Genomic DNA, 24,015 nt, shown 5'->3' with positions numbered 1-24,015 from the left:
CATATGCCAGCAGTGGGACATACTTGGTAGAAGGGTTAATGCAGTTCTAGGCTGCATTAGGAAAAGCAATTATCTAAGACACATGAAGTACTTATTTGTTATATTGTGCACTGGTGAGATTGTACCTAGAATATGGCATACAGTATGATTCTGGGCATCAGAGGGAACAAAGATGATACAGGGACTTGAGGGCAGGCCCTATGAAAGTAGGCTGAAGGAAATTGGGATGTTCAGTCTGGAGAAAAGAAGACAGAGGGGAGACAAAAGGGTACCCTAGAGTAGATAGTCAGGAACTATTTTCCACTGTCACTGAAATTAGCCCAGAAATATTGGACGTAAGTTGCAGCTACCTGAATTTTGTTTAAATAAAAGGAAAAACTTACTGACAGTAAAATGTATATAGCAATGGAACAGTCTAGTTATGGGGGTTTGGGGTTTCTCCTTCTCTGGAGGTTTTTAAGAAGAAACAGTTACCTCTCAAAGATGAGTTTAATTAGTTTTTCTTTGCACATTGCAAAAGGATGGGCTAGATGATCCTTGGGATCTCTAACGTCACAATTCTACAATTCTATGAACTGATCAAGAAAGTCCTGAAGAAATTCTAAACTTGATCCTGAATACATACAAGAACAACTAAATTTTAATACAAAAACTGGCTGCTGCAAGTAATTTTTTTTCATTCAGTCTAAGAAGATGAAAAAAGGATCTTTCCCCAATCTTGATCTGCCATCTCCTCCTCACCTGCAAGTTAATGTAAAATATGACACATATAACCATTCAATCAGAGCACTTCACTAGTATTATGTAAATACCATACAGGAAGACTTGATCAGCACTAGGAAATGTAGGCTAGCTGGGAAAGTTGAAAAAAATCTCAGAAGAAGGCAACAGTAAACCACTTTCCTATTGTTACCATGAAAATTACACAAACATGTCAACATGTCACCAGAAGTCAAGCTTGATTCAAAGGAGATTCTATTTGATTCTCCCAGGTGCTGTTTAATAAGGCTTCTACTACATATTTCATTATCTCCATACTGCCCATGATTGGCGGGCACTGGCAGTACTGTAATGGTTACTGAAGGCATGATTCTTGTTTGCTCCATCTTGGGCTTCTCGGATGTTCTAGAGGGCAAGTGTTGCTTAGAAGATCTTGCACTGAAGTAGTGTCCTAACTGCCAGGAAACACGCTGAGACAAGGAACTGGTCTCTAATGTTTATTGCTTGTACATAACAGGAATCCTAACAAACTGAAGAAGCGTGGGAAAAACCCAGCCATATAAACCCCAAAGGTTAAGGCGGTCCCGATCTGTGTCTCTTTGAATGGTTACCTAATTCCTCAGTGCTACGCATGCGCTTAACAGTCTGGATGGGAGCCCCCTGCTCGCCATCCTTACTCATGACAAGTAGTAACAATATAATTCTTCCTGGCATACTGAAGCATAGAACTGAGTTTCAACACCTTGGTGATTCGCTTATCTCAACAACTTAATCCTGTTAATTCAATATTCCTCTGTAGTTAAGCCTCTTTAGTTAACTATTCACCTGCATGGTTCTAATCCACTGGGGAAAAATGGCTCCAACACCTTTTTTGGAATACTCAAGTTTGCTCAACTACCTCTCCACAGCTCACTGATGAAAAGGAGTTTAACAACCTCCATCCTAATCTGTACTCTGTTTTAGACAGGCTAATAATGAGAAGGATGGAAAAAGAAATAGTTGCTTCTGTTACTAAAGGTGAGAAGGCAACAAGTCTTCCCTTTCATCAGCAGGTCTCTCCCAGTGGGAGCAGGGCCAGGGCTGTCAAAAAGGCAAGAAGGCAAACGCAGCGTTGTGATGCAAGCCCCACTCATTTTGTGCACAAACGTGGCCCAGCTTGCATCACAACACTGTGTTTGCCATCTTGTCTTTTGGACACCCTTCTCCACCCCACCCCCCACATGCAGCTGTTCTAATCACTAAGAAAGCCAGAAATAGTCTTTGGCAGATTTTATATAAGTATTTGGTTTGTTTTCTTCATTCTGATTTTTTTGCTGGGGCAATGTACATTTCAAAAACTATTCCAAAAAAAGTGCTTTGGAGGACCTATGAACAGAGCACCTCTCTTCTCTTCAGCCAACCTTCCTCAACCTTCCATATGAGCTTTAAAGGGGGGAAAAATGATCCTGCTCTGAGAAATCCATTCATTAATGCTAATGTGACTCTTGATGAACAGCAGGAAGGTGCTGCAAGTCACACAAGGCTGGAAACACCTCTTCCAAATCAGTTTTGAAGCATCTATAGCCTTAAAGTTTACCTTCCCCAGTCATTTACTGGCACTTTATAGTCCAATGTTTGAACAACAGCACAAAGAGCCTGTGTTTATAACTTCAGGTAATACTAGGATGAAATTGCTAGTTAGGGTTGTACCTACATTCTCTTGAGTGCTCTCTTGCAAGTTCTTTTGAGAGTGAAAAGAAAGGTATTCTACACACTAGGGTTGAATCAGACTACTCAATTTTACAGAAAGGACATTTGGAACAAACAAGAATTCAGCTGCCGGAACAATGTCATCCTCCCTTCACCCTCTGAACAAGGTGAAAATGATCAATTGGAACACAACGATTTAACTGTTCAATTTCTCATACTTTTCTAGCTGCAGAGTGATGTTATATTTTCTAAACAAAGAAATCCAAAACCATTTGAAATATGGCAGGCTGGCCCTGAAGATTCATTGATCTGGAAAATAAATCTACATTCATCCACTGAATTATCAATGATAATTCTAGCAGATAACCTATTAAAAGCTATGGTAATAAGCAGAAAAAACATTGTTTCGGGGCCCACGTTCAGGCAAAAATGGACTCTATAGATTAAAATCAACATGGAAGGTCCAAGCAAATTATTTGCCAAAAATACTTCACTAAAACAGGTGAACTACATCAAGTCATTAAGAAAGTCCCTTGGCAAAGCTATATACTTCCTTGGTAGTTGTGCCAAGGTATGTGAATTGCTTTCACATAAACCAAGAAGGGAAAAAATAGAGCAAAGGTACCAAGTCACAGTAGTAAGGAATAGCATTTAAATAGTGCAAAACAAAAATGATGCGGGTATATTTCCAAACAATGAGCTGTTCGGGACACAGAACAAAGCCAACTTTCCCAAGCTATACATACTCAACAGCAAGTTGTAGTCATTCAAGAGTTCTCCCAAAGTAGATTTGCATATATAGCATTCACTGATGAATACGTGCTTGTCACATTCGCACATATACTGAAGGAAATGTAATGCGCAAAATGCTCCTAGAACAGAGCAAGGAGGTGTTCCCCACCTTTCTAGAAGGTGCATAGTTTTTACATCCAGAGCACTTTGTATAGAGCAAGTAAATCTGATTAAGCAAGGAAGAAAAAGAGGCAATAAATAAGCAGGCCAGCTAGCTCACTGACATTTTATTAAATGAAACAACTATGACATACAAAAGTCGACGTACATCAAGGTTTTGTTCCTTGCTAATCTCATAAAAGCTTCCGTTTCTAAGAAGAAAGGTGTTACTGCAATGAAAAAGCAAACTCTAGACACATACTCAGAAGCAAATCTTATTTAAGTTGCCTGTAATTTGCCAGTCTTTGAAATGTGTAGGTACATTTCATGTTTATCCCATGTATGGCAAGAACAAAGAAGCAATACTTCTACCATAACCATAATTTGTTACCTCCATATAATTCATAATGTTCATACTGTTTCCTGCTCTCTTTTCTCTAAAAATTGAATCAGTTTCAATATAACCTCCCTTGGCTCCTGAATAGAGATGATGAGGATGGTGAAAGGGCACCCACCCAGCAGCACCAGACTGAGAAATGGCAGGAGCTACTGTATGTCACATCACTGTTGGTGCCAGACACCATGGCATAAGACCTTTAACCAACAATAGATGGAAACTACACACTCCCCACCAGTGGTGAAAGCAGTTTGTTTACTATCCCAAACAGAGTAAACCAATTTCCAAAAGCTATTAGTAGACGTAGAGATTGGAGGCCAAGCAGCAGTCATTTGTTTAAAAAAATCCCCTAGCTATTTCAAAATTAACATTAAACAGAGAGTTGTTGTTTAGCTATCTTGTGGTATCCTTAACGATGGCCAGCCCAAACTGTTCCTACAAATGTGGAAGGTTCAGCAACTGTTTCAGTTGAGAAGAAAGAACATGAGGCTGCAGAGTTAAATTGCTGTGGCCCAGAACGGCTCAGTTTTGTGATTACCTTATGAAAAAAAAAGAAAAGAAATATGGCGGAGTACTGTGAAGCAAAGGTGGCAGGCTGTTGGTTAGTAGCAACATTCTGACCAATCCATGATAGACTGCGTGCAAACAATCCCTATTGGAAATTAACAGAGATTTACTTAGCACCTGCATTTTGCAAACTGCACTTGAATCTAGTAGATCTTTAATCTTTACAAGATTCCAGATGGTATGATGTAAAGCTGCTGCAAACAAATCCAAGTACCAGAGGGACCACACTGATAGAGGCCAAACTTTAAATATCTATTACATTTTAAAGCTCACAGAACTGGCAAACAGGCAAAATGCAATTAAAATGTCTGGATAAATTGCAATTAAAATATAGATTTCCTACAATAAAACTTGTCTTGCTTTGCAAGGCAAAATTCAATCATAACTGTCCTATGCCTCTGGGATCATAATTGATCCCAAAGGACTACAATAAACTAGTAAAACCTCTCCCTTCCATTCCAAAACCTTTATAATTTCATACATTATACATTCTCTTATAATAAAAGGATTAATTAAAAGGCCCAGAACAAATCCAGCAATGTGTGTTTTCTTTATTCCAGATTTTCACAGAGAGATGATCCAGCCTATTAACTGTTAGCTGAAATGAAAAGGGAAAATCAAGATTTCGCAAGCTAAACAACATTGTGAACATATTCAGTTTTAGGCAGATAAGACACTAACAAGAAGTACAAGGCTCTGGTTGGTTTTGTTCAAAGTTTTTACCAAAAGTCTTCAGTTAAAAGGAAAACTATTCGAATTTAAGAAAGCCCAAAGAAAAGTATCACAATAATTTTCATTATAATCTGGAACTCAGTCCTCTGTAGGAAGGGTAGACAATCTGCTGCCTCAGCCAGCATAACAAATATCAAGGATTGGTAGACATTATAGTACAATACAGGTTGCCTACCATGCTGTATGTTTTTCATCCTGTACCTTAAACAAAACAATATCACTTTATTATTAGGGCTGTGTAGTAGTTTGAATTCAAATGCAAAAAAATGCTTCAGAATAGGTGAGGCATCTATATGTAACTCCTTCAACCAAATGTGTCTTTTTCTGAACTGAGCTGCAGCCATGGAGGACATCCATAGAATTGTCAAAAAAAGACATAGTTGCTTTAAAGAGTTGCCAATATGGTGTCACTTGTGCATTCTCTTGTTGCCTTAGAATCTGAAGAGCTGCACAGTGCTATTTTTTATATTACATACACACAGTAGGTTTAAGTCATGACTTAATTAATGTCTAGCTGGTTCCAACATCAGATTAGTAAAATGCCTTTTCCAAGACTATCAGATTAAGAAAGCAAAACAAAATGTTGCTTGAGAAAAAAGCATTTATCTAAGACGAGATTTTCCTTTACCTTCTCTTCACCAAGAGAAGCAAATTGGGGGGTGGGCTGGTTTAAGAAAAAGACTGTCAAATGTTATATGACTACAAATACTTCACTACCTGGTTCTAAAAGAACGAAGAGTATACAGATAGAGAATCTGTTCCTGTCACCCCTTCAACAATATAGCAATCCAGTTCTTTAAGAAACATGAAATCACAATATCTTCCCTGCCACAGTGAATAAGTAGTGAAATTCATTCTGTGCTGTATCACTTTGCTATACAAATAGCCTGAGAGAAGCAGATCTATTTTCAGATTAATAGGATCATTTTATCAACATGGTGATGCTGACTTGAAAAATTCATCTGAAGGAGAAAAACTACAGAGTATATGCAAAACATAATATTTCTAGCATATTAGATAATTACAAACTTCCTCCTGTCTTTTCCATAACCACCAAAATAATTCTTCAAAATTTAAACATTCATACTCAGGGTGAGGGCTTCACCTTTATGACCTCACTACATTATGATTTTATCCTTTTCATAATCCTAAGTACACAGAGAGAGATAATCTCATACCAAAAAAATTATCTGCTAGAAAACCCAAGGAAGATCTGATATCAAAATGTGCTATATATCTTCTTAGTCTTCCTGACCTCACTTGATGGTATCAACACTAATCTTCCAAAAAACCCTTAAGGAATCTAGTTTTATTGACATCTGTGAAACCAAGCATTAATATATGTGTTCTGCACAAAAACATCTGGTACAATGGACATGTGAAGCTAATTGTCTTTTTTTAAAAAGCATCAGCTACCCCAGCTGAGTATGTAATTTTAGGGATTGCTTTTATTAGCCCAGAAAAATTAAGACAGTGAACATGGGTGTCTGTTGCATCGTGATGCAATTTATGTCATTACACCATTTGCATAGTAATATCATTTTATTTATTTATATATATAATGTCATTGTGGCTCATACAATTTTTGTAACTGAGATTAAACCTAGTTCTCACAGATATAAAAGACTTTATGTTGGGTTTGTGTTACTTCCAGCTACAATGGAAACTCACTTGTCTGAATGCTCTCCCACACCCATAAGCAAAATCTGTCCACTAAAGACATCTGGTATGTCAGTGAAAAACCTTCTTCTTAAAATCCTAGACCTTGTATGGTGGGGGGGGGGGGTTGGTTTTTTTGAGATCTCAAACCTGCAGCCTATATTCTACTCTTAACGGTTTATCACAATATGGAGAACCAGGTCAAAGACACAGAAGAATTTAAACCAGTGGCAACACTAATTCCTTTGGCAGCACAGAGAACTATACAGTGAAAAAGAAAGGGTAAACAATATCTTAATAATAAGTCGATCAAGTATGGTTGTTCCCGAAAACAAGTTTGTGACTCTCAGCACAAGAAGCATTTTATAGACGAGAAATAACAGGCAAACACAAATGGCTAACTTATCATGAGATACTAGAACTTTGTCCACGGGAATGTAAAATAAAATCAAGAGAAGAACTGGTGGCAGAGGGAGATAGTTGTCAATGGTTTTCTTATTTGCAGTTATTAGAAAGATTTAAAGTAGACAGAAGAGTTTATGGTTTTGAGCACTGTAAGACTGAGTTTGAAACAGAATTGTGTACCAATGATGAACCTGTAATTGCTAAATTGTATAAACTTTTATTGAAAGTTGAAACAGAAGAAGAACAAGTGAAAGAATGTATGATAAAGTGGGCTAAAATTTTTGGTCATAATATACAGATGGAACAATGGGACAATACATGGTAGAAATTTACACTATGTTATAAACTTAAAAAGAATTTTTGTAAAATGATGGACAGTTGGTACATGTCACCAGAGAAATTGTCTAGAATGTGTAAGGGTACTTCAGATTTATGTTGGAAATGTGAAAACAAGAAGGGACATTTTATCATGTTTAGTGGATGGTAAAAAAGCTAGAAAATTCCAAATTTAGATGCACACATTGATTCAGAGGATTTTAAAGATTAATATACAGTTGAGACCAGAGGTTTTTCTTTTGGGATTGATGGACAAACGGTTGGAAAGAAGTAATGGAACTTTGTTTTTGTACGTGGTAACAGCAGCGAGATTATTGCATGCACAAAGATGGAAAGATTCAGTGCTACCCACAATGGAGGAACGGTTGGTGAAGATGATGGAACTTGCTGAGATGGCCAAATTGACTTCTTTGATCAGATAAAAGACAATATCTATGTTTACTGCTGACTGGAAACCCCTTATAGACTTTTTGCATGAAACAGAAAAAAATGAACTTATGATTTATGGTTTTGATAATTAGACAGGATAGATTATAGAAAGAAGAGAGTTATGTTATAACCATAGAGTAAAAGATAAATTTATAATTGTACTCATAACTGTTGTAAAGAAGATTGGAAACTACTACTTCTTTGTATCTTTTTTCTCTCTTTTCTATTTTTCTTTTACTTTTTTTTCCTTGCTTGCAATTTTAGCTTTGACTTTGATTTGTTTGTTTTCCTTTCCTTTTTTCTTACTTTATATTAGTTTGTATTCATTTTTATCTTCCTTTTTAAAAATCTTTATTAAAATTTTATCTGTCTATTTATATCTGTCTGTCTGTCTCCATCAAATACGAAATGGCTACCTGGCCAAGTTTTATTAGCCTATATTCAGTCTAGACAGGAAAGAGGTGTAGTTGGTCAATAAACAAGAACATCTGGGATTTGGCATACAGTCTGTTCTGGATTAGATTGTAATTCCTCCACTAGATGAGTTTAATCATTTAATAGCACCTCTGGTTCTGGCATTGCTCCGAAACACCTTAAGCAACTGCTGGCACCACAAGGGCAGTCAGCTGGTGCAGGTGGTTCCTTCTCGAAAGGGCAGATCCACACACAAGGCTAGGTAGTTTAGTCACCTCCTGACCAGAATCCTGCAAATCTTCCTTACAGGAATGTAACTCCTCCCAAGTACATCTGCTTCAGACTACATTAAACTGTTTCATCCACTATGCTGACTTGTGGTTTGTTTCAAACACAACCTCACGTATTTGTTTACAGTGTTTATATTAGAAGTTCAATCCCACCTTTCTAATCCACATGCATCATAAATGTTGGTTTTGCCCTCTAAAATTATTAATGGTTTATGGCCAGGATATTGCGTAGACCATATCCTCCCAGATGACCCTATCCATACGTACTAAAGAGGTGTGGTTGTAAGGATTAAAGAAGTACCTTTTTGTGAGGTCAATCCCTGATTTTGGAGCTCCTTCCCAAAGGACACAACTAGAGCTCCACTGTTGTGATGCATAGATGGGGAGAGAAAAGTTACCTTCTGCTTTACTTTTTAATGACTGATGAAAGGTGAAAGGTCCCCTGTGCAAGCACTGAGTCATGTCTGACCCTTTGGGGGGACGCCGCTTTTGTGACAATTTCTTGGCAGACTATAGAGCAGGGTGGTTTGCCATTGCCTTCCCCAGTCGTTGCCTTCCCAGCAAGCTGGGTGCTCATTTTACCGACCTCGGAAGGATGGAAGGCTGAGTTGACCTGAGCCGGCTACCCAGGAGAGAATCCAGCTTCTGTTGGGATCGAACTCGGGTCGTGGGGAGAGTTTCGGTCGCAATACTGCCGCCTACCACTCTGCGCCACACAAGGCTATTTTAATGACCGAAGTTTCTTTAAAGTTTTTATCGTACTTTTTGGTCTTTTCTAGTATGCTTTTACTGGCCCCTGTTTGGATCAAAAGGCAGTATTATAATGGTTTCACTAATAAAGCATACACATCTTGGAAACCAATCAGAAGGCATATACCAAAGACACTGTGTTTGTTGTAGCAATTTCTTTGTGTTAATTTCATCAGTCCTGAAAGACTTCTTACAAATCATTTTTAAAGGGCATACAACTCTTAAAGCAATGTCTGCATAAAATCTCATCCAATAATTTCCACCACCAGAGAGCCTTGCTCTCTGTTCCTGCGCGATGAACTAAAATCAGTGGTATGCAACTACCACATTAAAAGTATTATTGCATAAAATTAAAACCGTCTTGTCCTAACTTTTTAAAACATAAAAATAGCTGAAATTTTTATACTGTTTCCTTGCTCATTTTATGTTTTATTGCTGTTAATTTGCCCTCATGGCATTTTGAAAATCAAAGCAAAGAAAGGCTATTATTAATTTTTACAGCTGAGTAAGCTATTTCAGAAACACTACATTCCCCAGCCTATTCTTGTGGAACTTAAAATGTTACTTTTAATAATAACCGTCCTGTAAATGCTTTAACCAAATTAAAAGCACCACCACCAGTTTCAAATCACTCTAGAAGAGAAAAACATATGGAAGAACATCTTTTTCAAATACCTCCCCACTCCATTTCTTCAAATGTTTAGTTCATTATTAATTGGCTCACATATCCTAAGACTGTGGCTGTTCTTCCTTTAAATCCCTCCTTAAAAATTGAGAAACCAGCTAGTCTGTTAGCAGAACACACAACCCTTAAGGCAAAGCAAAATGACGAAAACCGAGTAAAAGAAAACCTAGTATCCAATCGCACCATCAGTTCTTGCTTCACAATGGTGGTAAGAACCAAAACTTTCCTTAGGGCATTCATTTTTTGTACCACCAGAGTTCTCTTTATATTATTTGGAAAAATAAAGAAGAATCCACTAACCCTTTATAACCTGGTATTCCTAACACAACTACAGTTGTACCACCCTCTCAACATTTGAGCCTACACAGTCAGTTCATGAGGAAGAAGGACAGTGAAAGGGAAAATAAATCATTCATTCACCTATATATCCTTTCTCCTACTACATCCACAATGAAGAAAGAGGCAGGAAAAAACCCTGGCTTTTAGAAAATTGTGTTTTAAGTTGAGCATTTTATCAATTAATCCACAAAGTAAAGAGGCAATACTACAACGGCTTTAAAAGTTTTAATGCGCCTCTATCAGAATTCCCGCAAGGGTTCAAAATAGAAGCTTAGAAACACTGAAACCACAGAACAAGAACAACCCAAGAAACCACAGAACTAAGAGGGAACACACTGTGAAGTACCTAAAACAGTAGATTAAGACTTTTAATAACATCTGTGGGTATGACACAGATTCTCATAGTTTTATTCAATGGCGAGTTTAAGAGGCAACAGAAACAAGTTTCTAGAACAAAATAATTATTTTCCATCTACGCTTATGGGGGATTTCCCCCCCCCCAAGTTTCAGTATTGGTCCAATAAATGTATGTGATCAAGTACCAGCCAGAAAAATACAGTGCATAATCCAGTATATTTACTGCCTGAGTGAGATGCAAATAAAATGTCACCGATAGACCTAAATCTATTGGGCTAGTTGTTGGTGGACTGGAATTGCACTCACACCAAATCTGGCCTCTCTCTCAGAAATGGCAGAACTGTAGTCTGACAGAAGAACTGCAGTCTGTAACATTAATGCCAGGCATTTTTGATAAAACAGGCACCATATATATGAAGCAGAAATTTCTACAAGAGCAGGCAAACAGCTATGCTCAGAGAATTCAATTCCATCATTTCACATCGGCAAACCTGGCCCCGTGTGTGTGTGCGCGTCTGCACACACGCACAGTATATTCCTTCCAGCAAAGCCTATGGCAAGGCACCACAACATCACACCCTTCCTTTAGACCTTGATATAAACTCACCAGGACAACATGGAACGGCAGTGCTTATCCTGAAATCCTCCAACCTAAGGTAAGATAGGGTAGCCTTTGAGTCATACTTGGCTTTACAAACACATCCATACGGTTTTCTTCTCAACAGAAGTGGCACAGCAGTGATGACTCCAGGATGTTTAACCCTGGTATTCCCAAAAGGCCCCCTTCCAAGTACAAACCAGGCCTGACCCTGCTTAACTTCAGAGCCCAAACAAGATTAGCTAGGTGCTGTTCAGGCATCCTAAAATAAGGTAGTTATCAAATGTGATGTTTAAGGATGAGCTTAATGCTTGAAAAACCCAGTGACATTAAGATGTGGGATGCAAACCCATAACATTTTTTAAGTTTACAGGATACTATTCATTCTGCCTGGATGACAGCATAAACTTAAAGACACCAAACTACCCAGGAAAATATTAATTTGGCACAATAATTAAATAAATGGGTTTAAACATTCCGTCCTTGATTGTAACCATACCAATGTGTAATCATAATATTGTATTCACTACATATTGTGAAGTGAAAAGATGCCCCTTCAAAATTCTAACTGGCCTATTTTCAGTGGTCTATAATCTTCATAAGCAGAAGTCTGAGCCTCAAAGTTTTCAACTTTGAGTACTAAAAACCAAAGAAATATACCTAGTTTTTCTACTACATTAATATGGTTATAAGTCCGTTGTTGTAAAGTGTTATAACCTTTGATAGCTTATGGTCAACAATGATGGTTGCTGACAATTTTTTTGTTTTCTGGAAATAAATTATGAAGTGACAAAGTGCATGGATGTTCAACTTGTTGGCTATCAATTATCCTCCTAACCCTTGTTTAAAACCTGTCAGGTATTTCAGTCTTACTGTGGATATTGCGTGTCAACTTGGAAGGAGACCTTGCTTGGTTCTGTGGGACTTAAGCTGAATCAGATTGCAGTCTTAGGTGTATTTTGCTTCTAGAACAACCTTAATGGAAGATCACAAAACCTGACACAGAATAGCTACCTAAACTTGGTCACCGGCCTAGGTTGGCTCTAAGAAAGGGTTGGGAAGCATAAATACGTATTATTAAAAGGACTGTGCAATGGAGAGGATGAAACTTTTCCCACGAACTTTCCCCCCATAACTGCTGCCTGAAGACACTTTTCTCCAACCTAGCTTCACAACAGAAATGAACCAACGAAGAGAAAAAGGCTTTATCAGCACAGCACTGGAAGTAGCCAAAGAAAAATTGCTCCTTCTAGTATTAAAAGTTAACCACTACTATCAGTGCTGGTCCTTTATAGCCAAGCTGAGGGATACCGGAGGCCTGTCCCTTCAGGCAATGAGCTGAAGCATCCTTGCTTTGAGTCTACTGCAGGTTGCTACCAAGAAAGTTTGATGACAATATAAGGACAGACCATGCTGTGCAATTATCACATCTTGCAGCCACTTTACAAAAAAGTGAGTCTTAGGTATTTCCTACAAGGGAAAAAAGTAATTTTTACTGGTTTAGCAAAAGCAAATATATAAACACTGATAGATTATTTCTGAAGTGAGCAATTTACTTGTCAGCCAGAAAATACTCCACTGAGTGTAAGAAGTGCAATAAAGACTGGTAGTGAATTAAAATTGTGGAATGAATGTTGTACTATGTACATTTATATTTAGATTCATCTGCGGATCAACAAAGATCCCTTGCCCTTCTACTACATCTCACGGAACGAGGTAATCAGCAGAAGTCCACCGAAAATTGCTCAGAAGAATCCAGGGTCCCAGATAATGCAGAGTCCATTAAACAAAAGACAATCAGAAATAATAAATCATATTAAAAGCTTTGTTGAGTATGAAGTAGAGCACACATATAAATGGCAGCGTTCTGTAAGAGGAGAATTAAATCATTTCACATAAAGTATGAATAATCTTTGCTTTGATACTATTAAAACAGAATTCCAAGTGCAAAGAGATTAAATAGTATTCCGTACAATCTATGGCAGTGTTTCTCAACCTTCGCAACTTTTAAGATTTGTGGACTTCAATTCCCAGAATTCCCCAGCCAGCATGGGGAATTCTGGGAGTTGAAGTCCACTCATCTTAAAGTTGCGAAGGTTGAGAAACATTGATCTATGGAAACCATCACAGATAGGTTCAATTTACATAGTGTAGTGGTGTGCAGCCATCAGACCCAAACTGGGACAGATGTTTTGGATCTGGCATGGGAGTGTCTGCAGTGCCTGTCAACAGCACAGACAAACCAAAATACCTTTCCCACTACATATCCAAATACCTGCAGATCCCTAATACAGTGATCATTTCACTGAAAGAACAGTTTCTTTTGGACTTTTGAAAAGCTATTATCTAGCCAACACAGAAAAGTGTATCACGCAGAAAGCCAACAAATATTGACAGCTTCCAAGACAGCAGGGCAGGCTGCTATCCTATTATAAAACATGCCTATGATCCAGTCTCAAAGGTCTAGTTCTCATAAACATCAAATGAAGAAATCAACCCAGGTCTGGTCTTCATCATTTAAAAATGCAGACAGCGTTCCATCACCTGAGCCTCTATGTAAAAACAGGTCTCTGAACAACAAAGAAAATTAATGTATCAGCAACAACAGTTTTAGCATACCTTTTCCTAAATGTTAGTTCTTGATACAACAGGACAATATTCAACTCGTCGTGCAAAGGGACAGTTCAGTATGAAGTATTATATTGTCCAGACAGAAGTTTGCCATCTCACTTGATAGAACTGGGGCCTAAGATTCAATGTACACCATGATAAAGTACTTAGCACCAACCCCCAAACAGGCTTTTGAAAGTAAAGCTGGGAAGTAGCCAAATGCTCCTTTAATCTATAATCTTTTTTCTACTGTTTGACTATAGTTAAATATTGACAAATATTTCTGTTGCCAAGAAAAGGTGATCTAAACATCCAGTCATAAAAATAAAGTAAGCTCCACTGAATTCCTCTGAAACAAGAATCGTTTTAGGGATGGAGAAGAAAGGAGGATCCAAGAATTATCCTGATCTTCCATGATAGTTCTTTAAAATAAGGGCATCTCTACCACCATCTTAGACCATCCCTTCCTCATTTCCCTATTTGGGTTCTAAAGAGGTCTAAATATAACAAAACTTGGGATTATTAATATGTGGAATGATGGCAACTACATAAAGTCTGAGAAAATTCACACTTTAGGATCAGAATTAGCTAATGTTGGCAAATCTTGAAAAGCTTAAGCAGTATTTAGTACTTGGATGGGGGGACCATCAGGGTGGTAGGTTAGACTGGGAAATGCATACACTTCCTGGAAGAAGGCTGTGGCAAATAACTGTTGTTGCCAAAATACCTACACAGATATATCTATCATTGCATTTTGATTGAATGAGACTTTCTATACCCCAACGCGAAGCTTCATGCTTTCATTGCATCTTAGTTTGGGATAAATGAATGTTTTTGTCTGAGCTCTGCACCTGAATATTTTGCAAAAAGCTAAGCAAGGTCAGCAAGAGTTAGATTTGGATAGAGCAGCACCAAGAAGTCTCAACTTGAAAAAATATCCTGAAAAACATCATTGGGAAACCACTTCCATTTTGCCACTCAAAGTCACTAGAAATAAAGCTTGAAACAAAGGAGACTTTACAGTATTAGTCTGTGGCAATCAAAATATGGTTGAGAAAAAAACACTACTGCATTTATAGATTACTACTGACTCCAACCATTAATTATACAATTATCAATATAGATACATTTTGCCTAAATGGAAAAACACACATTGAAATAAACTATGTCTAAAAACAGTAGTACTGAAAGATGGATGGACGTTTCTCAGCATAAATCCAGCTTACTTGCTAAACTCCGATTATCAAAAGCCTCCATACACTTAATAAATCCAATAAGTTCATGGTGTATTTAATATTATCCAAATCTATTTCATTTTCTCTGAGTTGTTATTTTTCTCCTAGGGAAAAAAAGCCCTATAGTTACACTGTAAATACAGCACTGGGTGCTGGGAACACCTATCCAAATCCTTAAAGTGGTTGATAGTGCTCAGATAATTGGGTAGGTTTTCTTGCTTCCTTATCAGACAAATAAAGAGGATCTTCCAGATAATCTTGCTTGCTTTTTTCCATCAGTGTTTGTGCAACTGGAAGGGTTGCAATCCTGTGGCCAACTGTCCCCCTTATTTTAAATTCCTCGGATTAGAAATGCAGGACTACTAACATAAAATTTATCAAGTCTAAGGAGTTTATTATGAAGGACAGCTATTTATAAACATTTATATACAATGGTAAAAGTACCAGGTATCTTTTTTCATTTTTTTTCCACCTTACTTTAGGAATTAAGTTATTTATTATTATTTATTATTAAACAACAACCTAACTGTCTATGTGCAAGCTCTCAAAAATCTCTAAATATTAACCAGACGGAGAGCCAGTGTGGTGGAATAGGTTAGGGAGACCCAGATTTAAATCCATGCTTTGGGCCTGTCACTCTTTCTCAGCCCAACCTACTTCACAGGATTGTTAGGGGGGGGAAAAGAGGAGGAGGGAACACTAGGTACACCACCTTGAGTTCTAGTACCAAAGACAGGATATAAATCTAACAAATAAATAAACTCTGCTGCCATACAAACATTGATTATTCCTGTAAAAGAGCTCGTGCGTAGAGAAAAGAAAAGAAAATTTTCATTTCCATCCCTTTTAACAGAACTAGTCAGAAGTATGGAATGTTTAAAATGTTATTTTGCTTTATCTACCACTACAGTCTGAATTAGTATAAATGATTTGCTTATTTTATCATTGAGTTCCATTCAGAGATGAGTTACCGAGATCAACACCTCTAATAACAACCACAGCATTCAAATTTTGGATTTTCACTTTAAGAAATTATATTAGAAGTCTGCCATATAAACTGCACATTTCTCAACCTGGAAAAAGCTGGATTATCCTATAGAAATGGTCACAAGAGAGTTAGTATAAGCCTAGGTATTTATATGAAAACCTTCTTTGTTTGGCTCAAAGTTAACAACATAATGTAAAATTTACCATGTTCTTAGCAATTCTATTTTTTGGGAATGGGGCAGAGGTATAATTTGAAAAGTAAGATCTTTTCTGAAAAGTACCACGATGTACCCCATTACTCAACAGAAATATCAACTATAATCCAAGGAAAGGCTGGTTGGGGTCATCTGGCTAGTTAAACCACGTTCAGTTTATGATTTAATAAACCATAATGAGCTAAGTACATATGACATAAAAAGATATAAAATACATTTTACAAATCACAGGGGCTGCATTTATACAACATTTTACACCAAAACCAGACAACAGCTTTGTATGAACCAGACCAACATTTATCTTTTTCCTCCTATTCACATTATATAATGTTCCCCTATGCAACTTCCACTCCACATAAACTCCAATAGTATAATTAATAGTAGGCTGTTACGAAGTATTCTGAAGTTTGCATTCCTTGTGCTAGTAATCCAAATTCTATCTATCTTGGTGATATAGTAATATTATTTCTATACTGCCTGTAACTGGAATAACCTACTTTTTAAAAAGCATCTGTTAAAATACGATTGCTTAAGAAAAATGAAACCTATAAAATATCATGCTCAATACAGTTAATGCAGGTAGCTACCATTTTCTAAACTCGGTTTGATAGAGCTTATTCTTGGGTTTCTAGACTATACTGATGTGATCTATATCATGTTGGCTCTTACATAATTATGGTCAAGTCAGATTTCCCTCCATGCTGCTTAAGTATACAGCAACACAGCACACAAACAGATGGAGCAGGAAAGACAGCTACAAAATGTGCAACTGATCCTACACCAGGAAAAAAGTTAATAGAATCCCTGTTTACTCATGCAAGTAAACGTACATACAATTGTGAGCCTGTAACTCCCTGCTCCATATCAAGCCTGTATTTCTCAGTGTTGCACCAATAACACCACGTGAATAGTAATAATAAAGTCTATTTTAAAGATTTCAAGAATGAATATGAAATACTCTGAAGTCTCAGAAAGTAGTAATCTAATATTGTTATTAGATCAAGATGCCAAAGGGACAGGATCTGCTTCCTTTCTGATAACTTGAGTTGTAGTCCAATGGACTAACATTATAACAAGGTGCTGATTAGTAGCAACTCAGCATAGCAAATACATCAGGGCAGGTTTCATGGCCACCATCAATCCAGTGGTGATAAGCTTCCCGACTAATAGGCCATGGTCTAATTCTCTGGTAACCTATTGTGCAGTTGGTATCCCAACAACTTTAACAAGAAAGATGAGAATCTGAAGGTTAACAAAGCCGGGTTTCCAGCTTTACGTCACACCAAAAAAATCCAGCCCTTAATTAGCCATCACCATACACACACACACACACTCATTCAATTTCTATAGCCGCCCATCTCAACAAGTGATGGGCAGCTATAGTCCCAGGTAGGACTGCTTTAGATATATAAAAAAAAAAAAGGGGGGGGGAAGCAGTGGTGTGTTTCAAAGACAGATGAATCAAAAATTAGCTCCTTTATAACTTCTTCAAATCAGACCAATTAAAAAATTCACTTGGACAAAGAACCAATCAGAAACTGGCTTTCCAGAATTCCAGTCCAGTTAGAAATTGGTTACAAATGCAGGAGCTCAGTCAGCTCCTGATCAGTTGCCTATGAGCTACACAGGCATACAACAGAACAGACCACTTTGCCTCTGAAGATGCCAGCCACAAGTGCTGGTGACATGGCAGGATAAGGTATCTAGACTGGAGCCTGGAAGCTCATCCCTGAATCAGCATAGCAAAGTTTCACTCCCATGCCTACTGGATGTCAAGTAGAACAGAGACCTTCTTCCGCCAGCACTACATATCCAATGGAGCCTGTTGTTATAATAGTAGAATATTAAAAATAATACTAACAGCAGTTCTCAGTCTGAACATTTTGCTTATCCAATAGAATATTAATCAAGATTCTTCTACACCCAAGTGCCTGCCACCACTATGCCTTGCATGCTGCCTGCTGGTATTTTGCAAATCAATGAAAACTTTATTATTTAATTGGGTATTTGGTGAATGATTTTCATGGTTTTTGTTGACTTGTTATGGGTAGATGTCTATGTTGTTATTATTTATATTTATTGCTGAGTTTTGTTTTTCAGAGTTATTTCTGTAAGTTTAAGCTTACTGTAAAATCCCTGGAGCTGTATGAGCTGGGCAGTAAATAAGTACTGTAAAATAACTAACTAACTAAATACTCATGTTATAACTGCCTCTTTGTACAAACCATTGAAGAACTTATTCTCTAGGCATGTTACATGAATAAGTTAAACACTCAGAAGAGAATGCATCAACAGCTCTGACAAACTGATGTAAGAACATGACAGCACACTGCTCTCTCACAGGGATAAATATTTATGACCCAGTGACAAAATACAGTGTGCTGTTTTGTTTTGTCCACAAGCCCTTTTCTCTAACGCACAACTTTTCAGATTCCTTAGCTACGCTCTTCAGACTACAATTACTTAATTTAAAGCTACCTATTACTGCGACACATGAAAAACCACCAGTCACAGGTTATAATATAGATGGCAAAGATACGTTTTCCAATTCAGATTTCAGAAAAGCTACCTAAACCTCCATCGTGATCTGTTTCTACCACAGCATAGTCTTTCCCAAGCTGAGGACTATGAAGTCCCTCTCTGAGCACTAAGAGGAGAAAAGCTAACACAGCATGCCCTCATTCAGATGTTATTGTTTACACTGTATTCTCAAGCCAGAAAGTTTCCTTTTTGCAAATAAACTAGTATCAAAGCCAACCTATTTGTACAAGCAGAATAATTTCAAGGGAAGCCACTACAGCAGAAAATGATCAGAAACTCCTTGCTATAAGAAGGTCCCTATGCTTTTAACGTTCACTAGGATCACACCACAGAGGCACTTTGGGAAACAATGTACACCCAGTTCTAGAACTACTGATCCACCCTCGCCCCCAAGAAACGAAAACAATCCTCTGTCCCACGAGATGTAAGAGCTTTCTATATCATAATCCAGGAGTTGACATTACTCCATAATCTATTAATCCAATAACATCTCAGCATTACTTCCTTTTTCATGACAATGCTCAAACCCCCAAAAACTCTTCACAGTGCATGATGTCATGAAGATACTCAAGGTCACAGTTTTAAACTTACCCTAGAAGTAAATTCAGCTAAAATAACTGGGAATCATGTAAACCATTCGCTCCTGCAACTTCTAAATGTCAACATTGTATTAACATGACACACTTACCTATGATTAATTTAACCATGATCTACCCAACGAACTCAATTTTCAGGGTTGGCACAACACACTAAATCTTAAACTAACCACATGGGTTTGCAAAACGTATTAGGGTAAACGCGGTTGACTAGTTTATGGCTCAATGTGTTGTCAAAACAATGTCACATAATATTTTCAATCTACAGAGTTAAAGAATTAATTCCTAATTCTAATTCAAAGTACTGAGATATGCTGGCATTAGAACATTCTAAAAATCCTTCTATAGCCTCTAAATACGTACTGAATACTAAAACCAAGTATCTGTTTTGAAAGTATATCAATAAATTCTAGAAATTCAATGTATTTCATGGAAACAACTGGTCTGATTGTTGTACAGTAAAAGGTATAACATAACTTGCTCCCTCCCCCATTTTAGGGCCATAAAGTACACCACTCCTCCGGGCTCCAGGGCAGAAAACTCACACATGCAGTTAAAAATGGACAGCGTATTTCTAATCAATGCCACATTCAGCCCCTTTCAAGTTACTTCATTTGAGGGTTTGGTTTTGTTTTTTTTAAACTGCGCTAAAATTCATAATTAAATACATTATTTAAAGGGCTACTCAGCAGTACGGTTACACAAATTTTGCAAAGGAACACTTTGTTAAGCACGTTGGCACCACCAAAGGCCCCTTCCTGATGTATTGAGACATCCAGTCTTCCAGAAAGCTCCCTGCAATTGCTTTGAGAGTTTTCCCACATCATTTTCACACACAAGTGCATGTAAAACCACTCTGCCAGCAACAACAGCAAAAGTGTTGTCTGCACATGCACACACCAGCAACTTGTAAAAACCTTCCAAGCAGTCATGGGGGTCAGTCTCCCAAATACCAATGTACTTTTCGAATCGTCCCTTCAGAGCTTTACCCAGCCCTACTAAGCAATACAGAAATGCCCTGAACTTTTCAGAACAGAATACTTTATTGCTGTAAGAGTCCAAATTATCGTAAGTAGCAAACATACAAGCCATGCATCCTCAAAAATGTTTACATTTTATCAATATTCTTTAGAGAGGTAATAATCACTCCAAGTGGCTAGATAGCCTGTAAAACCAGCTGCAACAACATTCAGTGTATTCTGGGATGGCTTGCAAACCTCCTAGATACATTAAGCAGAAAAAAATGTTTATAGAGGTGACTACAAAACATTATCACAGCCAATTGCTTCAAGGGTAAATGACAGCCTTAATTTAAACATAGTTAAGAAACCGTCTTACACTGTGTTAGAGCACTGTTCCATCTAGCCCAATACACCAGCACAGGCTGGCAGTAACAGAACTTTTTCTTCCCCAGTCTTAGCCAGAGTGGGAAGATAGAACTTTCTGCATGCAAAGTGTCAATTCTACATACAGACCCTGGTTGGTAAACCATAGCAGCAATCTGTCTGCCAAGCAACTTGGAGTAGCTGTGGTCACTAAAACAACAACAAAAACCCGGACTTAAGAGAGTTGTTAACTTTAGAGAGGCAAGAAATCCAGCCCATAAGGATTGCTTCCAATACGTAGGTTAGGTTTTTTGTCGTTGTTGTTTATTCATTCAGTCGCTTCTGACTCTTCACGAATTCATGACATGGAAAATCAAGTCAGTTCACTCATAAACATGAAGCAACATTTCTTGGGCATTTCTGCATACAGCATAGCCACCTTTATTCAGAAACGCCACTACGATCCATGGGGCCTACTCCCAGGTAACTGCCATGCTAGAATACAAGCCAATTGACACCAAATCCTATGAGAATTAATTTTGCGTAAATATACATATGATTGCCCGATGGCAGACAACAGCAGCCATTTGTCCACAACCACAAATAGGAGAGTTCGGAAAGAGATTGAGGGGTGGTGTCTAAACCAACATAACAAAATGAGTTATTCTCACTCAAAAGACCTCTAGCACTAACACTGATGGCTCTACCACAGAATGATGGCTTGCAAGATCACCTTTACTGTAAGTTGTCCTGTTCAGCTTTCTATGCACAGTATGCTTTCTGTAGTAACAGATAATGCTTTATGTCCACTAGTTCTAAAAGTTAAGCCTTTGTTTATGAGATCATAAACCTGCCCAGAGTTACTAATATTAATGGGCAGTCTACCCAACATATTACAAAGCAAATCTATCGATATGTCCTGACTGCAATGTAAGTTTTTTCTTTTATCAAGAGTATAGCTTATTTGTTACTGCTAGTCATGTCCAATCTGAAGTCACCCCAAAATGGGCAGCATACGAACAGTTCTTTAAATTACAAGCAACATATGGTTCTGTGAGAACATCCAAGGGACTCAAGGATGAGTCAGTTTACAAATTTTAACCCTACATAATCGCTATGTACCTTCCGGCAACCAGATGTTCATCACTAGAAAAACAGAAGCTAAAAAACGGAATTTGGCCCAACATCTGGTGATGATCACAATATTATCTTCAGAAAGTCTAAAACAAACTTGAAGAACAGGCTATTGGGATGGTGGAGCTGTAACTGGAGCACAGGAGCTAACTGAGTCAGAATTAGGTAAATGATTATTTACTTCCACATAATAACACAGCCTGGTCCAGAATTAACAACAAGATGCCAAACAGAAAGCAGCTTCACTAATGGGCCCAACAATATCTGACATGTTGAATGCTCACGGGTCAAGAGACCCAGCCATACTGAGAACCAAGCCAACATAGGCCTCCTGGCCCTCTTCAGGGTTACCTCTACACAACAATCCATGTGGCTTTTAGGCAGCAGCCTGGCTTGTGAAAGAACACTTCAAACCCCCCAACTAAAAAGAGGGGGAGAAACGTCAGATCCAAGACGGTCCTGCCCCCTGGCCCCTTACCTTCTTTATTAAGCCTCATCACCTCTCTGCTGTTGGCACCCTCTTTTCCGGTCTCTTCTAGGTCAACACCTGCGGGAGGAAAGCAAGGTAAGAAAAAACCCAGGACAGAGGTTGCATGTGTGCGCCCTGCACTTGGGTCCAGCCCGATGAAAGCAGGAGGAGTTAAGGAAGAGAGCAGAGGGTCTGGCTCACCCCCAGGAGCCAAAGGAAGGAGGGCAGCCACCGACACCATCCCTGCCTCGGCCTGAGCATCCCCAGGAGCCAGCCTCCTTCAACCTCCCCATCCCACGCCCGGTCCTCGGGCATCCTTCCGCGGCCCGTCCTCCCCCGAACTGCACGGCGCCCCCCGCCCCTCCCACCCGAGCAGTCTGGAACCGCGGCGCGGGGCTGCTCCCGCCCCCGCCCCCGCCCCGCGGCTGGACCCAGCGCAGCCCACGCACATGGCGCGAGGCGGGGGAGCGGGTCGGTGGTCTCCATGCAACTGAGCGACGCGGGCGGGAGCCCCCCGCCCGCCCCTCCCGCCGCGGGGAAGGCAGGGGAGAGGAGCGGCGGGGCAGAGCATGCAAGCTGCCTCCCTCCCACCCCCTTCCGACGCATCGCATGTGCGCGCTCGGGGACCAGGGGCGCAGCCTGCCCGTCGGCCGACCCTTGTGTCTGGCGGGTGCCCTTACTGTGCGGGGGGGCGGCGCAGTGCGTGTGCGGGAGGGCGGCCTCCCGGACCCAGGCGGCCCAGGGCTGGCCCAGGAACGCCTCGGGACTGGGCACGGGCCGCTCCAGGGCCGCCATGGCAGCAGCGCCGCCGCCGCCGCCGCCGCCGCTCCTCCTCCTCCTCCTCCTGTGCAGCTGCTGCTGCTGCTGCTGCTGCTGCTGCTTCCTCCTCCTCCTCTTCCTCCGCCGCCTTCCCTCCGCCGCCCCTGCTCCTGCTGCTGCGCGGCGCCCGCTTTCGCTGCTTTCCCCGTTTCCTTCGGCACCAACGAGCGAGCAGCCAGCCAGCCAGCGAGACACGGGATTCGAGAACGCCGCACGTCATCCTCGGGACGTTCCACCGCCCACACGGGGGTAGTGTCAGCCCCTGCTCCCTATCAGATCGGGCTCCCCGGCTCCTGATGCGCAGGCGCGCTGGCGGGAGGCGAAGCCGGTGCCCTCAAACCTGCGCTTCCCTTAAGTCGCCCCGGGGAAGCACCGGGAGGGCGCCGCGGCTAACCGGGTGGGCGGCGGGCTGCGCCCGCCCGGCCAGCTAGCCCGCAGCCGGAGCGCCGCCGCCGGGGAAACCGAGCAGAAGGCGCTCGGAGCGCGCCGGGGTCGGGTCGTCCGTGGGCGGAGGGCGCGCCTTCCTGCCCCCGGGGAGGCTCCGCGTGCGCCAGCTCAGCGTCCCACTCCGTGCAGAGGCGCCCAGGAAACTCTTCCTTTCGCGTCTCCTGGTGAGGAGGCGGAGGAGGAGAGGCACCTGTCAAGACGGCGCGCCGGACAGCAGCGGGAGGGAGGGAGCAGCGGCTGCGAGCGGGGAGCGGGGGACGCCGGGCTGGTCTCGGGACAAGCAAAGCGCGCGGGGAGGCCGTAGACGAGAAGCAACGAAGCCCGGTGGCACGCCCTGGCTTGCAAACCCGTGCGCCCCACATCAGCCGGGTACGAAGGA

General features: G+C 40.1%; 1 protein-coding gene across 2 annotated transcripts in view; it reads right to left on the bottom strand.

Annotated features, from left to right (window-relative positions):
• Positions 1-23,269, bottom strand: part of ATXN7L1 (ataxin 7 like 1) — an 85,716-nt gene extending 62,447 nt beyond the window's left edge. Inside the window, exons 1-2 of one of the 2 annotated variants that reach the window (XM_063308032.1) lie at positions 23,051-23,269; positions 22,380-22,448 (exon numbers count right to left, since the gene is read on the bottom strand). In XM_063308032.1, coding sequence (XP_063164102.1) covers positions 22,380-22,448; positions 23,051-23,165 — 184 coding nt within the window. In that variant the 5' untranslated portion in view covers positions 23,166-23,269. Of the gene's footprint in view, positions 1-22,379; positions 22,493-23,050 lie in introns of those variants that run through there. The other variant, XM_063308031.1, reaches the window with a different exon arrangement.
• Positions 23,270-24,015: the final 746 nt, after the last annotated feature.

This window comes from Candoia aspera, chromosome 7 (assembly GCF_035149785.1).
Source record: "Candoia aspera isolate rCanAsp1 chromosome 7, rCanAsp1.hap2, whole genome shotgun sequence".
Lineage (NCBI taxonomy): Eukaryota > Metazoa > Chordata > Lepidosauria > Squamata > Boidae > Candoia > Candoia aspera.
The sequence above is the reverse complement of the archived record's forward strand: the minus strand, read 5'-3'. Positions and strand labels throughout refer to the sequence as shown.